Source organism: Phyllobates terribilis, unplaced genomic scaffold, assembly GCF_046119375.1.
Source record: "Phyllobates terribilis strain yellow unplaced genomic scaffold, ASM4611937v1 Scaffold_4__5_contigs__length_816908805, whole genome shotgun sequence".
In the NCBI taxonomy this organism is placed as follows: domain Eukaryota; kingdom Metazoa; phylum Chordata; class Amphibia; order Anura; family Dendrobatidae; genus Phyllobates; species Phyllobates terribilis.
In genome coordinates this window covers 491,160,904-491,181,573 of record NW_027362764.1, presented here as the reverse complement: position 1 = coordinate 491,181,573, position 20,670 = coordinate 491,160,904, and the positions used below count along the sequence as shown (strand labels likewise).

Genomic DNA, 20,670 nt, shown 5'->3' with positions numbered 1-20,670 from the left:
GAATGTTAACTTTCAAATGAAGATTTTTGTCACACCATTGTGCTGTCCTTTCTCACAGCCTTTAAACAGGACGATCCAGGACTTCGTACAAGCTGACCAGAGTCTTTACACAGGCCGACAAATTAGTGATGGGGTTAAAAACATCACAAATACAATAGTTCTTCACCATATAGTATCCAATTACCTTCTTATCTGTATCCATCTTTCCCAACTTTTGTACCCACTTGTTAGATCTAATGCACAAACTCCATTTCTACTCCTATTGCTACATAGTATTGGTCTCCTCATAGTCACATCCCTACGTACTGTAGCATGATCATGGATAGCCCATGGAACCTAATAAGCATGTCCGTCCGCCACTGAAGCTGGACAAAAATTCCAGCCACTGGAGATACATCAATGGGTGCCAATACAGATTAAAATTTTTACTTAAAGTGTACATATCACCAAAAGTCTAGTTGTACTTAAAAAATAAAACCTGTAATTATATGTATGTGTTTACTTATTTTAGATAGATATTGGCAGATTTGAAAATCAGTATCAGTCTAAACCTTTGTTTTACGTACCCATTTTTCAATGGAAGCCCGCTACCATTTTGTGGATGGCACGGCTTCGCCCGCATGCTTCTAATACGCAGGCAGAGAGACTGGACGTGTGCTGCTCCCGGGGACATACGGCTTCTTTATTAGAAGATCTGTCCCTGCCGCTCGTCACCTTCACTATCATTATTACTCTGGTTTATGCTCTGTTCAGAGTGAAAACGCTCTGACCAGAGACCAATGATATAGTAATATAGTGAAGCTGAGGAGCAGCAGGGAGGGAAAAAAAACCCGAATATATTTTACTGCTGGTGAAGAGCAGTGGAGTGGCGCTGAGCTGTCATCTAAGAGTGGAGCGATGTCCCGGGGAAAAGTATATTAGATAATATCTGCTAGATCCCACAAGATATTGCTGAATCTCTCCGCTTAGCAAGAGAACCGGAAGTGTTGCCAAACACGCGACTTCGAGGGACATCGTTCCACTTTACTAGAAGACCGCTCACCTCTGACCTTCACCAGCAATAAGTATATTACAGTTTTCCCTGACGCTCTTCAAGTTCATTATATCACCGAAACACTTCTTTGTTCTGATCAGATTATTTTCACTCTGTTAAGTGATCCTGAAGCTGCGGAGCAACAGAAAAACCAAATAAAGTAGCAGTATGTACCTGGGAAGTGCGCACATACCATGTTCACCGTTGTGTAGTGTATCTGCTCTAAGCAATAAGACTACACTTCTCAGAGCAGATACATCACTTCTGTGCTTTGGAGTGATGTAGTGCCGATAGGTATGTTAGAGACTTTATAGTCGCACTCATCTTTTCTTAAGGTATTAACCCTCTTATTCATGATTTTTTTAAAGTTATTTATTTTAATATACAGTACAGATCAAAAGTTTGGACACACCCCATTTAAAGAATTTTCTGTATTTTCATGACTATGAAAATTGTACATTCACACTGAAGGCATCAAAACTATGAATTAACACATGTGGAATTATATACTTAAAAAAGTGTGAAACAACTGAAAATATGTATTTTATTCTAGGTTCTTCAAAGTAGCCACCTTTTGCTTTGATGACTGCTTTGCACACTCTTGGCATTCTCTTGATGAGCTTCAAGAGGTAGTCACCGGAAATGGTTTTCACTTCACAGGTGTGCCCTGTCAGGTTTAACAAGTGGGATTTCTTGCCTTATAAATGGGGTTGGGACCATCAGTTGTGTTGTGCAGAAGTCTGGTGGATACACAGCTGATAGTCCTACTGAATAGACTGTTAGAATTTGTATTATGGCAAGAAAAAAGCAGCTAAGTAAAGAAAAACGAGTGGCCATCATTACTTTAAGAAATGAAGGTCAGTCAGTCCGAAAAATTGGGAAAACTTTGAAAGTGTCCCCAAGTGCAGTTGCAAAAACCATCAAGTGCTACAAAGAAACTAGCTCACATGAGGACCGCCCCAGGAAAGGAAGACCAAGAGTCACCTCTGCTTCTGAGGATAAGTTTAACCGAGTCACCAGCCTCAGAAATCGCAGGTTAACAGCAGCTCAGATAAGAGACCAGGTCAATGCCACACAGAGATCTAGCAGCAGACACATCTCTTCAACAACTGTTAAGAGGAGACTTTGTGCAGCCGGCCCTCATGGTAAAATAGCTGCTAGGAAACCACTGCTAAGGACAGGCAACAAGCAAAAGAGACTTGTTTGGGCTAAAGAACACAAGGAATGGACATTAGACCAGTGGAAATCTGTGCTTTGGTCAGATGAGTCCAAATTTGAGATCTTTGGTTCCAACCACCGTGTCTTTGTGCGAAGCAGAAAAGGTGAACGGATGAACTCTACATGCCTAGTTCCCACCGTGAAGCATGGAGGAGGAGGTGTGATGGTGTGGGGGTGCTTTGCTGGTGACACTGTTGGGGATTTATTCAAAATTGAAGGCATACTGAACCAGCATGGCTACCCCAGCATCTTCAAGCGGCATGCTATTCCATCCGGTTTGCGTTTAGTTGGACCATCATTTATTTTTCAACAGGACAATGACCCCAAACACATCTCCAGGCTGTGTAAGGGCTATTTGACCAAGAAGGAGAGTGATTGGGTGCTACGCCAGATGACCTGGCCTCCACAGTCACCAGACCTGAACCCAATCAAGATGGTTTGGGGTGAGCTGGACTGCAGAGTGAAGGCAAAAGGACCAACAAGTGCTAAGCATCTCTGGGAACTCCTTCAAGATTGTTGGAAGACCATTTCCGGTGACTACCTCTTGAAGCTCATCAAGAGAATGCCAAGAGTGTGCAAAGCAGTCATCAAAGCAAAAGGTGGCTACTTTGAAGAACCTAGAATATAAGACATATTTTCAGTTGTTTCACACTTTTTTGTTAAGTATATAATGCCACATGTGTTAATTCATAGTTTTGATGCCTTCAGTGTGAATGTACAATTTTCATAGTCATGAAAATACAGATAAATCTTTAAATGAGAAGGTGTGTCCAAACTTTTGGTCTGTATTGTAGGTAAAAAAAAACTAATTCGAAAAATAAGAAATAAAGAGGGATAAGTTTTCAAGTGCTTTAAGGGGTTGTCCCTTGAAAAATATAACTGCAATAGCAATATTACTATACACGTAAAGGTTTCCAACAAGCACCCAACTTGTAACTTGTCACTTATGTTAAAAGACAAAAAGGGCCAACACTTACATTAAAGTAAACATCTCCTCCGAAGAATTAGGCTTTTTCTTTTCTTCCCTTAAAAAGCGATTAAGGATGCCGTTTAAAGTCCTTAGAGCCTTTTTCAATGACCAATTTTTGGAGAACAGATGCAGTGTTAACAGGAGGGCAACAATAGAGCACAACAACATAAAATACAATACAGAAAACACTCACCTCCAATTTAATTTGATATGGAGGCCACTTTTCCGTAACGAGGAGTCCAAATGTAAAAAAAAAATTGTCTAGTACCTGCTTTACACCTAAAGAAAAACACATTTTATAATTTCCACCAAAAGCATAAAAATCCTATTTCAGATAAACATCTATTGAGCTTTGCCCAAAACATTATTGTACAGAAGTAAGCAAAACTACAAAAAAAAAACAAAGTCTGTACGTGTTGGATCCTTCACCCCCCTTACATCATCTGTCCAGGTAGTGCTGGTAGGCATCTGCACACATTTGATGGGTCATGTTGAAATTGTCAGGGTCAGTCTACATTAATGTATGGAGTATGAAGGCCTTTTGAATAACATGTTCATGTCCCGATTGTCATTATTACATCGGAACACACAAATTTAGGGATGACATTTTACATAAGTCATAAAAAACAACAACCTTCTTATTAGTAGAGTTGTTGCAAAATTATTTGCACATTCGATTCCAATAACTACAGAGTTCTGTGGCTGTTGCACAAGACCGGGAGTACCGCCTTGTACCTGCTGACATCCGTGGTTTATTATTAGATGGCCAGGCGCTATATCACACCAAACCGACTAATGGTTGGTGGTTGCGGTGCAGGAGGAGAAGTCGTCCCTCTTCTTCACCTCCCTGTACATGCTGTGATATCAGAACGCTGATGCAACGATTAACAGCACTCTCTATCTAGTCAGCGACAAACTGTCCAGGAGAGCAGGAAAAATGTAATGGTTTTTAAACACACACACATGTTTAGTTATAATACAAGGATCATTTTAAAAATGGTACTAGGAGACTGATTGAACACTCCTAATATCCGCAATGGGTAAATCCTACTGTGAGGTTTCCTTTAAACAGCAAATAAAATCTTAACATCTCATGCTACTTCCAACTCAAAACCATTTTTCATATGTGCACTCTCACTTTGAGATTCTCCTATCCAGCCTCATCCTTGCCTGGTTTATACACTTACCCCTACATTACTCCTCGGCCACACCCTTCACTGGCTATTCATTGTCCAAAGAATTTGGTTCAAAATACTAACAATGACTTACAAGACACTCTAGAACTGGTACGCTCCATACATCTTAGATCTAATGCTGAATCCTAAGCACAATTTCTGGTCCCCAAAAGACCTCATTCTTTGCTCTCCATTTGTCTACTCCTCACACAATCATCTCCATGATTTCTCCCATGAATGTCCCATCCTTAACAGGTAAAACTCTTCCCCACTCTCTAAACCAGTGTTCCGCAACTCCAGTCGTCAAGAGTAGTGTTGAGCCACCCCCGTAGTGTTCGAGTTCGGTTCGGTTGTCGAACAACCGTGTGTTCGCCGAACACCTTCGAACACCGTTAAAACCAATGGCAGGCAAACAAAAACACATAGAAACACATAGAAAACACCTTCAAAGGTGTCCAAAAGCTGACAAACTGCTCAGAAGACACAACTAACACATGGAAAAGTGACAAGTACATATAGTCATGCGAAAAGAAAAGAGGTGGAGGAGTAAAAGGAGGGGGAGACACAAATATAGGCATGTCATGCCCTTCTAAAATCCAAAAAGTGAGAAGCCGACACGTTCAGTCCGCTCCTGCCCGTGCCACCTCCGTGTCGCCGGGTTTGTGCCAGAGCCGCGGTGAACCCTGACGGCCAGCCCCCCTCTCCCAATACTGGTGCCTGTCCGCTGGTGGGTCGAGCGAGCCCCCCTGTGGTGGAGGAAGCTCTAAGCTTTTTAATTTAAATTGTCTCTCTAATTTGAATGAATACACTTTAAATCCATTTACAAGGATCTATTGGAGGGCAAGTCTCATGCCAGCAGCCGCGTAATTCCAGCTCCAGTAGCGTCCACTAAAGCTGCTGCAGTTAAAAAGCTTTTATAAGGATCGAGCTCGGCTGTCCACCGCAAGGCATCCTACTGCCAGTCCCAGCCCCTATGCCTTGGGGTGCCTCCTGATGCTCTTCACTGAGTATCCCGTGGTCCCGAAGCATTTCCTTTGAAAAAATTAAGTGTCCAAACTACAGGTGGTGTAGCTTGCTTAACAGCCGGGATAATCCGCTGACTAGCAGACACTGCTACTAGGCACAAAGTATTTCCTGGGCTAGATGCAGTTAAAAATTTGTAATTAGATACTCTCGTTGGATGCTGAGAAAGCATTCCATAGAGTCTCCTGGCACGCCATATATGATTCTCTTAAAAAGCTTGGGGTAGGGGTCTAGGGGACCCTTTTATAGCCAAAATCACGGCCCTGTATCACAATACGTCACCTAGGCTGAAGATAAATGGAACTGTAGCACCCTGAGGGCTCGGTTGCTACAGAGGTATTGCACCTCACCCAGAGGTGTGATATCTCACTCTCAGGTAAGGATGGAGTGTGGATCAGGACCCGACACCTGCATGCATTACACCACATTGCCGTGGGGCAGGGCGACCAATATGCCTCAGATGGGCACGACAGTCCCTGTCCCTGGCTGGAGTGGGGGGAGGGAACACTGAGGAAGGGGAACCCTGTAGTGCAGGAGCAGGGAGGAAGCAGTTCCTGGGTGCATTGAGAAGGGAGTATAAAAGGTGGGCACCATCTTAGTTCAGTGCAGAGAAGTCTGAGCAGAAGTGGCAGGGAGCAGGGGCTCTGCATGAGCTCTGCTCCGGAGGCGGGCCTAGTAACAGAGGCCCAGGCCTGGAAGAGGGAGAAGGAAGGAAGAGGAGCGGAGAAGGCTCCAGGAATGAGGAATGAAGGGATTACAGGGGTGCGGACGGGCGAGTCGCCACCGCACGCCCGAATCCACCTGCGTGGAGGGGTCAGGCCAAAGGGGGAGACAGGTCCCCGAAACTAGTGGAGGCAGGAAACGACCCTCAGCTAGAAACCGGAGGCTGTGACATTTTATGTGGCGCAGCCCCTCGCTACACCCGCTAGGAAGGCACCACATAGGGTCAGGGAAACTGGCGCCAAGTTTACCAAGAGGAGGCCCGAGGCAGCCGGACAGAAGGGTTGGTAAGAAAGGCCAGACAAAGGACACACAAAGGGGGTCCTGTGAAGCGCTCCAAAGTTATCTGGGAGTTGTCTGAGCCCCTCACCTGGTGAGCACAGTACGACGTGGGCAGCCGTTACCTGCAGACGTGGTCTGGATAATAAGAACTGTGAGTAAAGGCCCTGGACTGCATCACTGACTCCGTGTCGTTACTGCTGCTGCCCTGCACCATCACCCCCATCCTCCGCATACACTGCCCTGAGGCTATACTCCTCCCGTGGGGAGTTATGCTATGCTCTGCTGCACCCACAACACCAGCCTCAGCGGTCTGCCCTGCAGCGGCGGTTCACTCTGACCGCAATCCACGGGTGGCGTAGTCGGACATTTAAACATCAAAACCACATAAATAGTTCCACCACTGGTTTGACCACCCTGAGCCACGGAACTGGGTCGCCGCCACAAAGACTACAACCACCAGCATCCACCAAAAAGGGTCCGGCTCCGGGTGTCCCAAGGCCCAGGGGGTGCATCAGAACATTTTCATCACCTTTCACAATCACCAATGGGACAAGGCAGGGATGTCCTCTGTCCCCTCTCTTATACATCCTAGTGACGGAGCACCTGCTCTCATCAATTCGCTATAACCCCAATATTAGGTGGATTGAGGTGGGAGGCACCGAGTACAAGTGCTCGCTATTTGCTGATGATGTCCTAGTATATATCACTCAATCACATATATCCATCCATGCTGTTATGGCTGAAATAGATCACTTTGTTACATGGTCAAATTTTAAAATCAATGCAGCGAAGTCTGAGGCCCTCGATGTCTCCCTCCCCAAATCCATATAGGATTCCATCCAGTCCAACTTTCCCTTTGCCTGGCCCTCACAGGGTATCAAATACTTAGGAATTCCTATTCATAGAGACCTCTCCCATCTATGTTATCTTAATTTTGGGCCCTTTATTGAACAACTCCATACAGACCACGGTTGGCAAGTTAGAACTGTAAGATTCACTACATGAACCACTGGTGTTTTGTGGAAAAGCACATGTACACTGTGTTCCAAATTATTATGCAAAAAGTGTTTAGGAGTGATAAGGGAAGAATTTGTTTGTTTGTCAGTTAAACTCATTGATGGTGATGTGTGTCAGGGCTCTTTATATCACTGTAAGCAATTGCAGACACCTGTGCTAATTAGCTTGGCAGCTGTGTCCAATGAAAGGCAAGACTACTTAAGAAGGCTGTCTCACATTATTAAGCAGCCTACATTTTCTGCCAAAATGGGAAAGAAAAAGGATGTGTCGGCTGCTGAGAAGCAACAAATTGTGGAGTGTTTAGGTCAAGGCATGACTACAATCAACATTGTGCGATGATCAGGATGAAGTGTCTTGGCAATCAAGAAGTATGTAGCTGATTCACAGTACACACGTGTGCGTGCTGATAAGGGCAAATTGAGGACTCTTTCCTACAGGCAATTACGTCAGGTTAAAAGAGCAGCGGCAAAAAAGCCTTGTCATAGCAGCAGACAAGTTTTTGAAGCTGCTGGTGCCTCCAACGTCCCCCGAACAACAAGATGCCGGGTCCTTCAGAGGTTTGCAGCTGTGCATACGCCATCCTGTCGACCTCCTCTATCCACTTCACACAAGCAGAAACGGCTCCAGTGGGCCAAACATTACATGAAGACTGATTTCAAAACTGTTTTGTTCACGGATGAGTGCCGTGCAGCGCTCGATGGTCCAGATGGATGGAGTGGAGGATGGCTGGTTGATGGACACCCCACGCAAACACGGCTACAGCGCCAACAAGGAGGAGGTGGAGTAATGTTTTGGGCTGGAATCATGGGGAGAGAGATTGTCGGCCCCTTTAGGATCCCTGAAGGCGCTAAAGATGAACTCCATAATGTATGTGGATTTTCTCAAACAGCACTTCCTGCCATGGTTCAAGAAGAAGAACCGTGTATTTCACAGCAAGATCATTTTTTGCATGATAATGCACCATCTCATGCTGCACATAAAACATCTGCATCTCTGGCTGATATGGGCATAAAAGGGGACAAACTTATGGTGTGACCCCCATGCTCCCCTGACCTCTACCCCATTCAGAACCTCTGGAGCATCATCAAAAGGAGTGTCTATGATGGCGGGAGGCAGTTCACATCTAAGCAACAGCTCTGGGAGGGTATTCTGTCCTCATGCAAAACAATTGAAGCAGAAACCATCCAAAACCTGACAAATTCAATGGACGAGAGAGTTCAGAAGCTCCTTTCGAACAAGGGGTCCTATGTGAAAATGTAACATCACCTAGAATAAAGTTTTGAGTTGAAAACTGTTTGATTTCAGTTTCTAATAACCTGCTAATGCTTATAATTTCAAAAATGACCATTTTTTTGGTCTTTATTAAAATGAAAAGGTTGATCGAAAAGTTTGGGGGATCTAAGAGTGTGGCAACCCAGTAGTCATGATTACTTCGAATTCTGACAATATGAGGGTCATGTTGCAGGTAGTGCAGCAAGAAGGCACTTATGTGTCTTGCGCATCTCCTAGCCCCAAAATTATTTTCCGGGCTAGATGCAGCTAAAAATTATTATTAATTTTAAATCTGGTGGAGCTTAGTATAGATGGCCTAATAGGGTCAGTGCTGCACACTGCTAGAAAGCCCAAATTATTTTCCAGCCAAGATACAGATAAACATGATTAGTAATTTGAAAGCTTAAAACGGTTGGTAGGGTGATTTTAACCAATCATCAAGCTTTTACTCTCCCCAGGATGACACAGGGGTAGAAAAGTCGTTTCGGATCCATGATTTGTTCATCTTTATGAACGTGAGTCTGTCTACATTATCAGTGGAGAGCCGCGTGCGCTCATCTGTCAGCACACCACCAGCAGCGCTGAACACACTTTCAGACAGAACGCTGGCTGCGGGGCATGACAAGATCTCCAAGGCGTAAGTGGCTAGCTCCGGCCATTTATCCAGATTGGAAGCCCAAAAAGAGCAAGGGTCCAGTGACACAGTCATGGCTTCAATGTTTACTTGGAGATACTCCTGCACCATCGTCTCTAGGCGTTGACTATGTGTCAGACTTCTTGTCTCCTGTGGCCTTGCAAAGGATGGGCTAAAAAAGTGGTGAAATGATTCCGCAAAATTGATGTTACCAGCAGATACTGTGGTTCTGTTACGGTTTGAGTGCTGAACACTTGACGGTCCCACGGTTGGCAAGTTGGAACTGTGAGATTCACTACGTGCACCACTGGTGTTTTGTGGAAAAGCACATGTAAGATTCTGCAACAGTCTCTGCTGATACTCCTGCATGCGTGCATCCCTTTCTATGGCAGGAATAATTTCGGCAAATTTACTTTTGTACCGGGGATCTAACAGTGTGGCAACCCAGTAGTCAGGATTATTTCTAATTCTCACAATTCGAGGGTCATGTTGCAGGTAGTGCAGCAAGAAGGCACTCATGCGTGATGCGCATCCAGGAGCACCAAGTCCCTGTTGTGTTGGTTGCGAGGTAACAATCATGCTTCCTTCCTCTGTCCTCTCCCCCCAACCTCGCACAACAGAAATGTGATCAAGGTCTCCCTCATCTGATGAGTCTTCCATCAGTTCGTCCACCACTTCTTCCTGGGCTCCTGCACCTTCCTCACTAGTTTGGCTGCTACCATGCGCCCTGGTAAAACCATCTCCCTCACCCTCACATGCCTGCCGCCTTGGTGCTGCCGACCGTCTGGACCTTGCAGATGTTAGCCCTTCCGCATACAACTCCTCCTCCTCTACTTCCTCCACCTCCTCTTGTGCCACCACCTGACTCCGAATTCTGTTTAACATGTGCTCCAGCATGTAAATCACCGGAATAGTCATGCTGATAATGGCATCGTCAGCACTAAACATCTTCGTCGCCATTTCAAAACTGTGCAGAAGGGTGCATAGGTCCCTGATCTGAGACCACTCCTCCAGCGTGATTTGCCCCACCTCTGGATCTCGTTGGCCCAGGCTATACGTCAGAACGTATTGCACCAGGGCTTGTCGGTGCTGCCACAGTCGCTGCAACATGTGCAGAGTTGAATTCCACCGGGTAGGCACATCGCATTTTAGCCGGTGAAGTGGCAGGCCCAACGACTTCTGTAGAGATGTAAGTCGCTGAGCTGCGGGATGCGAACGGCGGAAGTGAGCACACAGCGACCGTGCCCTCTGCAGAAAGCCATCTAGTCTGGGATAGTGGGCTAAAAATTGCTGGACAACCAGGTTCAACACGTGAGCCATACAAGGCACGTGTGTGACATTGCCCCGGCGAAGGGCCGCACCCAGGTTTGCAGCATTGTCGCACACGGCCTTCCCTGGTTTCAGGTCCAGTGGAGACAACCATTCATGAAATTGGTTCTCCAGAGCTGACCACAGCTCCTCAGCTGTGTGACTCACATTTCCCAGACATTTCAAAGTAAAAACCGCCTGATGATGTTGAGCCCTACTGCCAGCATAGTAAGGAGGTGTGCAGGATCCCTTCTGCGCAGTTAGAAAGCTTGTGGCATGACCAGACAGGCTTTGGGTGCAGGTGGAAGACCGAGAGGAGGTTGAGGAGGCAGAAGCAGTGGAGGAACTTTGACATAAAGAGGATTGACGCACAACTCGTGGGGACGGCAAGACTTGGACAGCAGCCCCTTGTCCTGCTGTCACCATAGTTACCCAGTGCCCAGTCAGCGACATGTAACGCCCCTGTCCATGCCTACTCGTCCAAGTGTCTGTGGTGAAATGCACCCTGTCACACACAGAGTTTCTCAAAGAAGCTGTGATGTTGTGTGCGACATGCTGGTGGAGCGCAGGCACACCTTTCTTTGAGAAGTAGTGCCGACTGGGCATCTGGTACTGGGGCACTGCGACGGACATAAGGTCTCGAAAATCCTCTGTGTCCACCAGGCGGAAAGGCAGCATTTCTGTAGCCAAGAGCTTGCAGATGGTGAAATTCAACCTCTTAGCTTTCTCATGGCTAGGAGGAAATGGTCTTTTACTTGTCCACATCTGAGGGACCGAGGGCTGGCTATTGTGCTTAGACGGGGTTGATAAGGGTGTCCCCGGCAAACTGCCGGTCTGTGAGGAAGATGCAGGCGGACATGTTAGGTTGCCTTGATCCAAAGGTGGTGCTATCTATGTCGGACAGCGCTCAACACCAGCTGGTGTTACCACCTCCAAAGAAAATGATGACCTGCCAATCACGCTGGCTGTTGCGGGTAAAGAGGTGGCAGGTCTGCGCCCCAAAACAGGTGTGACTGCTGTCCCCCCAGTCACAGAGGATGAAGAGGCCACGGATGCACAAGATATGGCAGACGATGGTTGGCCCGGCCGGCTAGGCCGCATTGTAGCACACTGAGCTTCCCACTGCAACTTATGCTTCATGTCCATGTGCCGGTTCATGCATGAAGTACTCAAACTATGTATTTTTTGGCCTCTACTTAGCTTTTGCTGACAAATGTTACAGATAACACGAGTTGGGTCATCTTTATCGATCTGAAAAAATGCCCAGGCTATGCAAGGCTTAGCACCCATGCGACCTGAAGAGCCACCACGACTTGTGGTGAGAGGCAGAGTTGTGTTTGAGGATGCAGTTGTTGACGTGCTTCCAGTACTACGTCTCTGTCCAGGAAGGCGCAACCTGACCTCGTCGTCACTAGCATCTTCCTCCACCTCCTCTGCTGACCTCATCTCTTGGCTGACTGTGGGTTGACAGTAAGTGGGATCTCCAACCTCATCATCATCACCCTGTGCGTTATCACACCCGTCGTCCTCAGAGCCAACCTGTTCCTGCCCTGACAAAAAACTAAAGTTGTCGCTCCAATCAGGTATTTGAGTCTCATCATAGTCTTCCTCATTGTCTCCACCAACAGGAGTTACAGTTTGGGAATGAGGGTCTACATTATGGTCAGAACCTTCTGCGTCTGGTCCTGGATCCGACTCATAAAGATTCTGGGCATCAGTGCAGATCATTTCCTCGTCTGGATTCACAGAAGCGCTGGAGTCGACCTCTGATTCCCAGGCTATAGTATGAGTAAACAGCTCTGCAGACTCCACCATCTGTTCTACCTCATACTCAGACGGGCAGCTGGAGATTTGGGAGCTGTGAGGAAGCAAGTGCGATTTGGGTGACACCTTTGAGGACTGGAGTATTTGTGATGTTGAAGTTGATGTGGAGGAGAGCCCACTTAAAGGAGCACTTGATATCCGTTGAAGCACCTGCTGTTTTTGTGCCTCATCTGGAATTTGTAGCGATTGGCGTGGCCGTAAGAAAGGGATCTCATCACATTGTCCGCTAAAAGAAGTAGACATTTTAGTTTGGCTGGAAGATGGTCTTTCTTCTGCAGATGTTACTGTTGCTTTAACACCTACCCCACGGACACAACCTTTTTTCCCCTTCCCAACACGCCTATTCCCCTTTCCACCAGCAGCAGGCCTTTTTCCACTCATTTTGGTGGTTAACTAATTCACAACTCTGGAGTTGTTTGCACAAAAGAACAATGGATGGGAACCGAGCAGAGCTGAGTGGTATTAGGCCAAAACTATTGGCTGGGTTAGATGCAGAAAAAAATTATATTCAATTTGCAACCTGATGGAGGTCAGTATAGATGGACTAATACAACAAGTCCCACACACTGCTAGAAGGCCAAATATTTTTTCAGAGCTAGATGCAGAAAAAAATTATATTCAGTTTGCAACCTGATGGAGGTCAGTATAGATGGACTAATAGAGAAAGTCCCACACACTGCTAGAAGGCCAAATATTTTTTCAGAGCTAGATGCAGATAAAAAATATTTTTAATTTGCAACCTGATGGAGGTCTGTATAGATGGATTAATAGAGCAAGTCCCACACACAGCTAGAAGCCCAATATTTTTTCAGAGGTAGATGCAGAAAAAAAATATATTCAGTTTGCAACCTGATGGAGGTCTGTATAGATGGACTAATAGAGAAAGTCCCACACACTGCTAGAAGGCCAAATATTTTTTCAGAGCTAGATGCAGAAAAAAATTATATTCAGTTTGCAACCTGATGGAGGTCAGTATAGATGGACTAATAGAATGATGCTATGCCCAAAAGATTTTACTTCACTAGGTGCAGTAAAAAAATTGGTATTCTATACACAGGTGGTATATCTTGCAACACAGATAGGCTACTCCACTGACTAACACACTCTGCAATAGGCCAAAAAGGATTAGCTTTGCTAGATTCAGCCAAATGCTGTGAAAAAAACTTGCACAGCACTGGCACAGACCTGCCTGGCAAAAACTAATAGGAACTGATGTAACCTAGTCCTTTAAAGGACTGCAATTACAATTAGTCTTTACTCCCACAATCTATTTAAGAGCACAGACCTGCCTGATAAAAGTCGTAGGAAATGCTGTAACCTAGTCCTTAAAAGGACTGCAATCACAACTATTCCCTACTCCCAAGCTATCTGTAGATTTGTGCGAAAATTGGCTTGAAATTAACAAGGTATAGCACACACAGCAACAGCGGTGCAGTCTAACACGCAGCTGCAGCAGTGAGAAAATGGTGGCGACGGGGAAAATGGCTTGGTCTTATAGGGCAAGGACATGTGACATACACTGCCAATGACACATGCCCTTGCTTGTGTGAAAAACAGCAGTTCGCTCCGTGTGTGCGCTGCTGATAGGCTGACAGATTGCACCTCCCCACTGCAAATGCGGGAAAGAGAAAAAAAAATGGAGATCTTCATTATTCCTGCAGAGATCCATCCCCTGCCCCTCCCCCCACCCCGCTGTACACTCAAACTGCGTATTAACATTAATTTTCATCATTACTGAGAAAAAATCCAGTTATGATTTTGGTGCACGAACAGTTATCTAACATAACCTCGAACAGCCGAATTTTTCTCAAATCGTTCGTGTTCGCCGAACGGCTCGAACACCGCCCAAAACAGCTCGAATTTGAGATTGGCGAACAGTTCGAGTAGAACAACTCTCATCTCTAGTCAAGAGGCACCAGCAGGTCATGTTTTCAGGATTTCCTAAGTATGGCCCATGTGATGATTCCATCACCTGTGCGTGCGATACTAAGGAAATCCTGAAAACCTTACCTGTTGGTGGCTCTTTACGACTGGAGTTGGGGAACACTGGTTTAGAGAGTGGGGGAGAGTTTTACCTGTTAAAAATTCTTTAAACCTTTAAAAGCAACCTGAAAAATCTAACTTCAGAAAATAATTCTCAACAAAAATTGTGCTGCCACCACAATGTCATTAGAAACTTGTACCTTCATTTACTGTTTTCGTCTGTCTCACTCCTGTTCATTATGCTTATTTCTACCTTATGTTATTTATATTTGTTATACACACACACACACACACACACACACACACACGTTATATACGGTAAACTGTCAGCAACTAAAGGGATTGTATTAAAAGAATAATAATTTTACTCCACAGAACTTTACAATTCAGAGGATACATTAGACAATAACCATTCAAAAATTCAAGAGGGCTGAGCTCCATGCTCATAAGAGCCTACAATCTATGAGGAAATATGAGTGCTAAAAGGTGAAAAGTGCCTGTATTGTATGGTGCAGCCTTCTTTATAATAAATAAGAGTATTTATTTAAAGCTGCAGAAATCAATCAGTCAATATCTGTCCATGTCCAGATACAAAAGGCTATTGAGTGCATGGAGAGTGTAGGAACAGATGATACATAACCCCTGACAAAAATTATGGAATCACCGGGCTCGGAGGATGTTCATTCAGTTGTTTAACCCCTTCGCAACCTTGGGTTTTGTCGTTTTTGCTTTTTCGTTTTTTGCTCCCCTAGTTCCCAGAGCCATAGCGTTTTTATTTTTTGGACAATATGGCTATATGAGGGCTTATTTTTTGCGGGACAAGTTGTACTTTTCAACGCCATTACTATTTTTACCATATCGTGTACGGGAAAAAAATTCCAAGTGCGGTAAAATTGCAATACCACAGTACTTTTTTATTTATTTTTTTTACCACGTTCACTGAATGCTAAAACTGACCTGCCATTCTTATTCTCCAGGTCATTACGAGTTCGTAGACACCAAACATGTATAGGTTATTTTATATTTAAGTGGTGAAAAAAATTTCCAAAATTTGGTAAAAAAAACTAAAAAAAAAAAAAATAGCGCCATTTTCCGAGACCTGTAGCGTCTCCATTTTTCGTGATCTGGGGCTGGGTGAGGGCTTATTTTTTGTGCACCAGGCTGATGTTTTTATTGATAACATTTTGGGGTAGATCCGATGTTTTGATCGCCCGTTATTGCATTTTATTGCAATTTTGCGGCGACCAAAAAACGTAATTCTGGCGTTTAGAATTTTTTTCTCGTTACACCGTTTACCGATCGGATTAATTCTTTTTTTATATTGATAGATCGGGCGATTCTGAACGCGGCGATACCAAATATGTGTATGTGGGTTTTTTTTTTTATATTTTATTTTGAATGGGGCGAAAGGGGGGTGATTTAAACTTTTATATTTTTTTTATATTTTTAAAAACATTTTTTTTTTCACTTACTGCATGCTTCAATAGTCTCCATAGGAGACTAGAAGCAGCAATTACCTGATCGCCTCTGCTACATACAGGGGACCAGCAGATCCCTTGCATGCAGCAGAAATGGTCCTGTGCTATGAGCGCCGACCACTAGGTGGCGCTCAGAGCGACCAGATCATGACAACCACAGGCGTCTGCTGCAGACCCTGGGTTGTCATGCACGCCCATCGGCGACCCGCGATCACGTGACGGGGTCGCCGATGGGCGGGGCTTATGACGCGCAACCCGGAAGCGCGCGTTGAATGCCGCTGTCGGAGATTGACAGCAGTATTTAACATGTTAACAGCCGCAGCTGTTGCGGGCACATGTCAGCTGTAAGAATCAGCTGACATGTGCTCGGTTCAGTGAGGGCTCAGCGCAGCAGCCCTCACTGAACCGGGGGTACGCAAATGTGCGTACTAAGATGTCATGGGTTGGAAAGGGGTTAATGTTGTAAAAAATCAGATCACAGACATGGCACAAAACTAAAGTAATTTCAAATGGCAACTTTAGGGCTTTAAGAAACACTAAAAGAAATCAAGATAAAAAATGTGGTACTCAGTATGGGTAATTTTTTTCAGACCAAGCAGAGGGAAAAAATGATAGAATCACTCAATTCTGAGGAAAAAATTATGGAATCATGAAAAACCAACACAAAAGAACACTCCAATACATCACTAGTATTTTGTTGCACCACCTCTGGCTTTAATAACAGCTTGCAGTCTCTGAGGCATGGACTTAATGAGTGACAAACAGTACTCTTCATCAATTCGGCTCCAACTTTCTCTGATTGCTGTTGCCAGATCAGCTTTGCAGGTTGGAGCCTTGTCATGGACCATTTTCTTCAACTTCCATCAAAGATTTTCAATTGGATTGAGATCCGGACTATTTGCAGGCCATGACATTGACCTTATGTGTCTTCTTTCAAGGAATGTTTTCAGTTTTTGATCTATGGCAGGATGCATTATCTTGAAAAATGTCATCATCCCCAAACATCCTTTCAATTGATGGGATAAGAAAACTGTCCAAAATATCAATGTAAACTTGGGCATTTATAGAAGATGTAATGACAGCCATCTCCCCAGTGCCTTTACCTGACATGGTGTCCCATATCATCAATGTCTGTGGAAATTAGCATGTTCTCTTCATGCAGTCATCTTTATAAATCTCATTGGAATGGCACCAAATGCAAATCCCATTTCCTTTAGGCAGTTTCTTACAGTTCGGTCACTCACATTGACTCCAGTTTCCTCCCATTCGTTCCTCACTTGTTTTGTTGTGCATTTCCTGTTTTGGAGACATATTGCTTTAAGTTTCCGGTCTTGATGCTTTGATGTCTTCCTTGGTCTACCAGTATGTTTGCCTTTAACAACCTTCCCATGTTGTTGTATTTGGTCCAGATTTTAGACACAGCTGACTGAACAACCAACATCTTTTGCAACATTGGTTGAGGATTTACCTTCTAAGAGTTTGATAATCCTCTCCTTTGTTTCAATTGACATCTCTCGTGTTGAAGCCATGATTCATGTGAGTCCACTTGGTGCAACAGCTCTCCAAGGTGTGATCACTCCATTTTAGATGCAGACTAACGAGCAGATCTAATTTGATGCAGGTGTTAGTTTTGAAAATTAAAATTTACAGGGTGATTCCATAATTTTTTCCTCAGAATTTAGCGATTCCATAATTTTTTCCCTCTGCTTGGTCTGCAAAAATTACCCTTACTGAGCACCACATTTTAAATCTTGACTTCTTTTAGTGTTTCTTAAGGCTATGTGCCACGATGCAGAAATGAAGCTGAAAATTTCTGCAGCGTTTCTGCATGTTCTTGGCAGTCAAAAACGCTTGCGGATTTTACACGCGTTTTTGCAGCGTTTTTACATGCAGATTTGACTTGCGTTTTTCAAATGCATTGGGACCTCAAATCCGCATGCAGAAACGCACAAATAATGGACATGCTGCGGATTTTTCCGCTGCGGAAAATTCCGCAGCATGGGCACAGGACATGCAGATTTTCAATTGGGGATCATGGGGCACGGATTACCAAGCATTTTTAAAGCGTTTCTGCTGTGGAAATTCCGCATCAAAAACGCTTGAAAAACGCATATAGTGGGCACACAGCCTTAAGCCCTAAAGTTGCCATTCGAAATGACATTAGTTTTGTGCCATGTCTGTGATCTGCTTTTTTTCAACAACATTAAACAACTGAATGAACATCCTCCGAGCCCGGTGATTCCATAATTTTTGCCAGGGGTTGAATAAAAAGGGAAAACTGCCGAAAGTTTTATTAGTGAGGTAATGTAATAGGCCTGCCTAAAAGACGTGTTTAAAACTGTGGATACTGGGAATTAACTGGATTGTTTGGGGTATTGAATTCTAAAGAATTGTAATAGGACGATTAAAGTCTTGGAGACAGAAATGGGAGGTTCGGGATCTGGCAGATGTTAGTCTTCGATCATCAGCAGAATGAAGAGCACATGCAGGATAGTAGACAGATGTAGGGTGGTGTAGAACTAAGGAGAGCTTAGTGTGGGGGGTGTGATAAGTTTATGATGTGTTCTGGAGTGGATGGGCAACCAGTGCAATGAGTGGCACAGGGTGGAGGCATCTATGTAGTGGCTGGACAAAAAATAATCTGGCTACTGCATTCAGGATAGATTGGCGAGATGGATGAATTGAAAGAAAGATTAGTAAAAAGTTACAGTAGTCCATGTAGAGTAGCTTTGATTCGAATGCATCTTTCCATCTGTGCATCTATTTACTTAGCTACATAGGCTAGTTTAAAGGGAACCTGCCACGTTGTACAGCAGTTCAATCTGTATACAGCATAGTATAGAGAAGGAGAACCTTAGCAGAATGAAATATAGGTTTGTTGGAAAAGATTGAGTATGACCTGTATTTTATTCATTGAAATCCCTGGTGTTTGTATGCATTTGGGTAGGCGGTCCTACTCAGTGATTGACTGCTATCTCTGCATGCACAGTGATACAGGGAAAACTGTCAATCACTGAATACGACTGCCTACTGGATGCATGCATACAAACACCAAGGATTTCAATTAATTAAATACAAGCTTTACTTAATCTTTTCCCACAAAAATGTTTAATCAATTAGATGAGCTCCTCCTGCTCTATAACATCATGCCTGCAGGTCAGATATAATTTTCAACATTAGAGGTTCCCTTTAAAATAGAAAGATAATAGAAATCGTACTCACCATCTTTACTGGGACACTCACAGACCGCCTAAAAAGAAAAAAAAAACAAAAAACCCACAGGTTACCTCATTAGCTGGTAAATAAACTTCCTACCAGACAGATGAATTAGCATCTATACTAATCAATTTACAGTTGAAACCAGAAGTTTACGGGGGCGCGGCTTGGACGCCGGTGATGTGAGTCACAGGATCCAGGAGCTCCACAGTGGGATCCTATAAAGCAACTGTGACAGCAACTATTAGAGGATCACAGACCTCAAAACCTTCTTGGTCATCTTATGGACCACTTCAGGTCCATTTTGAGACATTAACTGAGTTTTTAGGGGATTTATAACCGAAGATATTCACCGTGAGGATCGGAGGGATGACGACTGCGGGTGTGCGCTGCCCGTCACACAGAAATTTACCTCATCTTACATTCTAGTAAAATGCGATCACTTTTATAAGCAGTTCTGGATAACTACAAGCACAAGCGGTTTCCAGAGGGCTTCAGATAAGGTTTTCATACCTCCTATATATATGATTACCCCTGTCATCTCCTATACAGCTGTGAACTGAACCGGCATTTTAAGCGCGCTCGCGCTCCCGCTCCCGCTGTCTGAGGTACTGACATCCTGCAGATAGACAGCGCTTGATAGGAGATCGCTGCTCTGTCATCGTTGTGGCTGACAAGTTCCACAATCTGCTCATCGGGAGGCATATTATTTATATCTTCATTGCCCCTGGCTTTCATTGCCTTTCTCAGCTGCTGCCCGCTTCAAGAACGCGTTGTCAAGCGCGCTCACATCTGTTGTCAAGGACGCCATCTCCAAGGAAGAGGATCAGCCGTTTAAGCCGGCGCCGGAGTTCATGGTGCCTGTGACTGTTTTAACAGAGGGAGAGGACGTCGGTTTTAAGTGCTGGGTCTCGGTCACTATCCTCCATCCCCTCCCTCTATCTCTGCCCACACCAGGACCGCATTGCCGGGTGCGCTCGCGCTCCTGTCACTAGGGACGCCATTGCCCTAGATACAAGCCGCGCCTGCGTAGAACTAGTTATTTGGCCGGCGGTGGTTCTTGTGAAGTGTGTGAGTCACTTCTGAAGGGGCACGGTGAGCATTAGCATAAAAGACCCTAATCAGCACGGCTTCCCTTTGTTGCTGTCTGTCCCTGTTATGTTATAAGGAGCGTGTGTGCCCATGTCTTCAGGTGCTCCACTTTCCTAGGGTCGTGCTGTGCTTAATAGCTCTAAGAGTTTTGATGCTGTTCTTCAGATCGTTTGTGACAGCTGTTGTGGGAGGCTCATAATCCTCCTAACCTCATTGACCTTACTCAGTGCTATCTCAGGCCTATTTCAAGTCATTTACTGGCTACTTGGGCTAAAAATAAATGATTTTATTTATTAATATTGTTGACAGGGTACTGATTGCAGGCGTGTGACCCCTCCTGCCAACCTTCCTATACAGGTGATTTACTTTACAGCTTTTCAGCGGATCTACATGTAGCAACTGTTGAGGACAGCGTTGCCAAGCAC

At 44.7% G+C, this 20,670-nt stretch overlaps 1 protein-coding gene across 1 annotated transcript in view; it reads right to left on the bottom strand.

Annotated features, from left to right (window-relative positions):
- Positions 1–20,670, bottom strand: part of SYCP2L (synaptonemal complex protein 2 like) — a 250,185-nt gene that overhangs the window by 156,990 nt on the left and 72,525 nt on the right. Inside the window, exons 6-8 of the mRNA XM_073676941.1 lie at positions 19,160–19,187; positions 3,415–3,500; positions 3,229–3,317 (exon numbers count right to left, since the gene is read on the bottom strand). Coding sequence (XP_073533042.1) covers positions 3,229–3,317; positions 3,415–3,500; positions 19,160–19,187 — 203 coding nt within the window. The remainder of the gene's footprint in view (positions 1–3,228; positions 3,318–3,414; positions 3,501–19,159; positions 19,188–20,670) is intronic.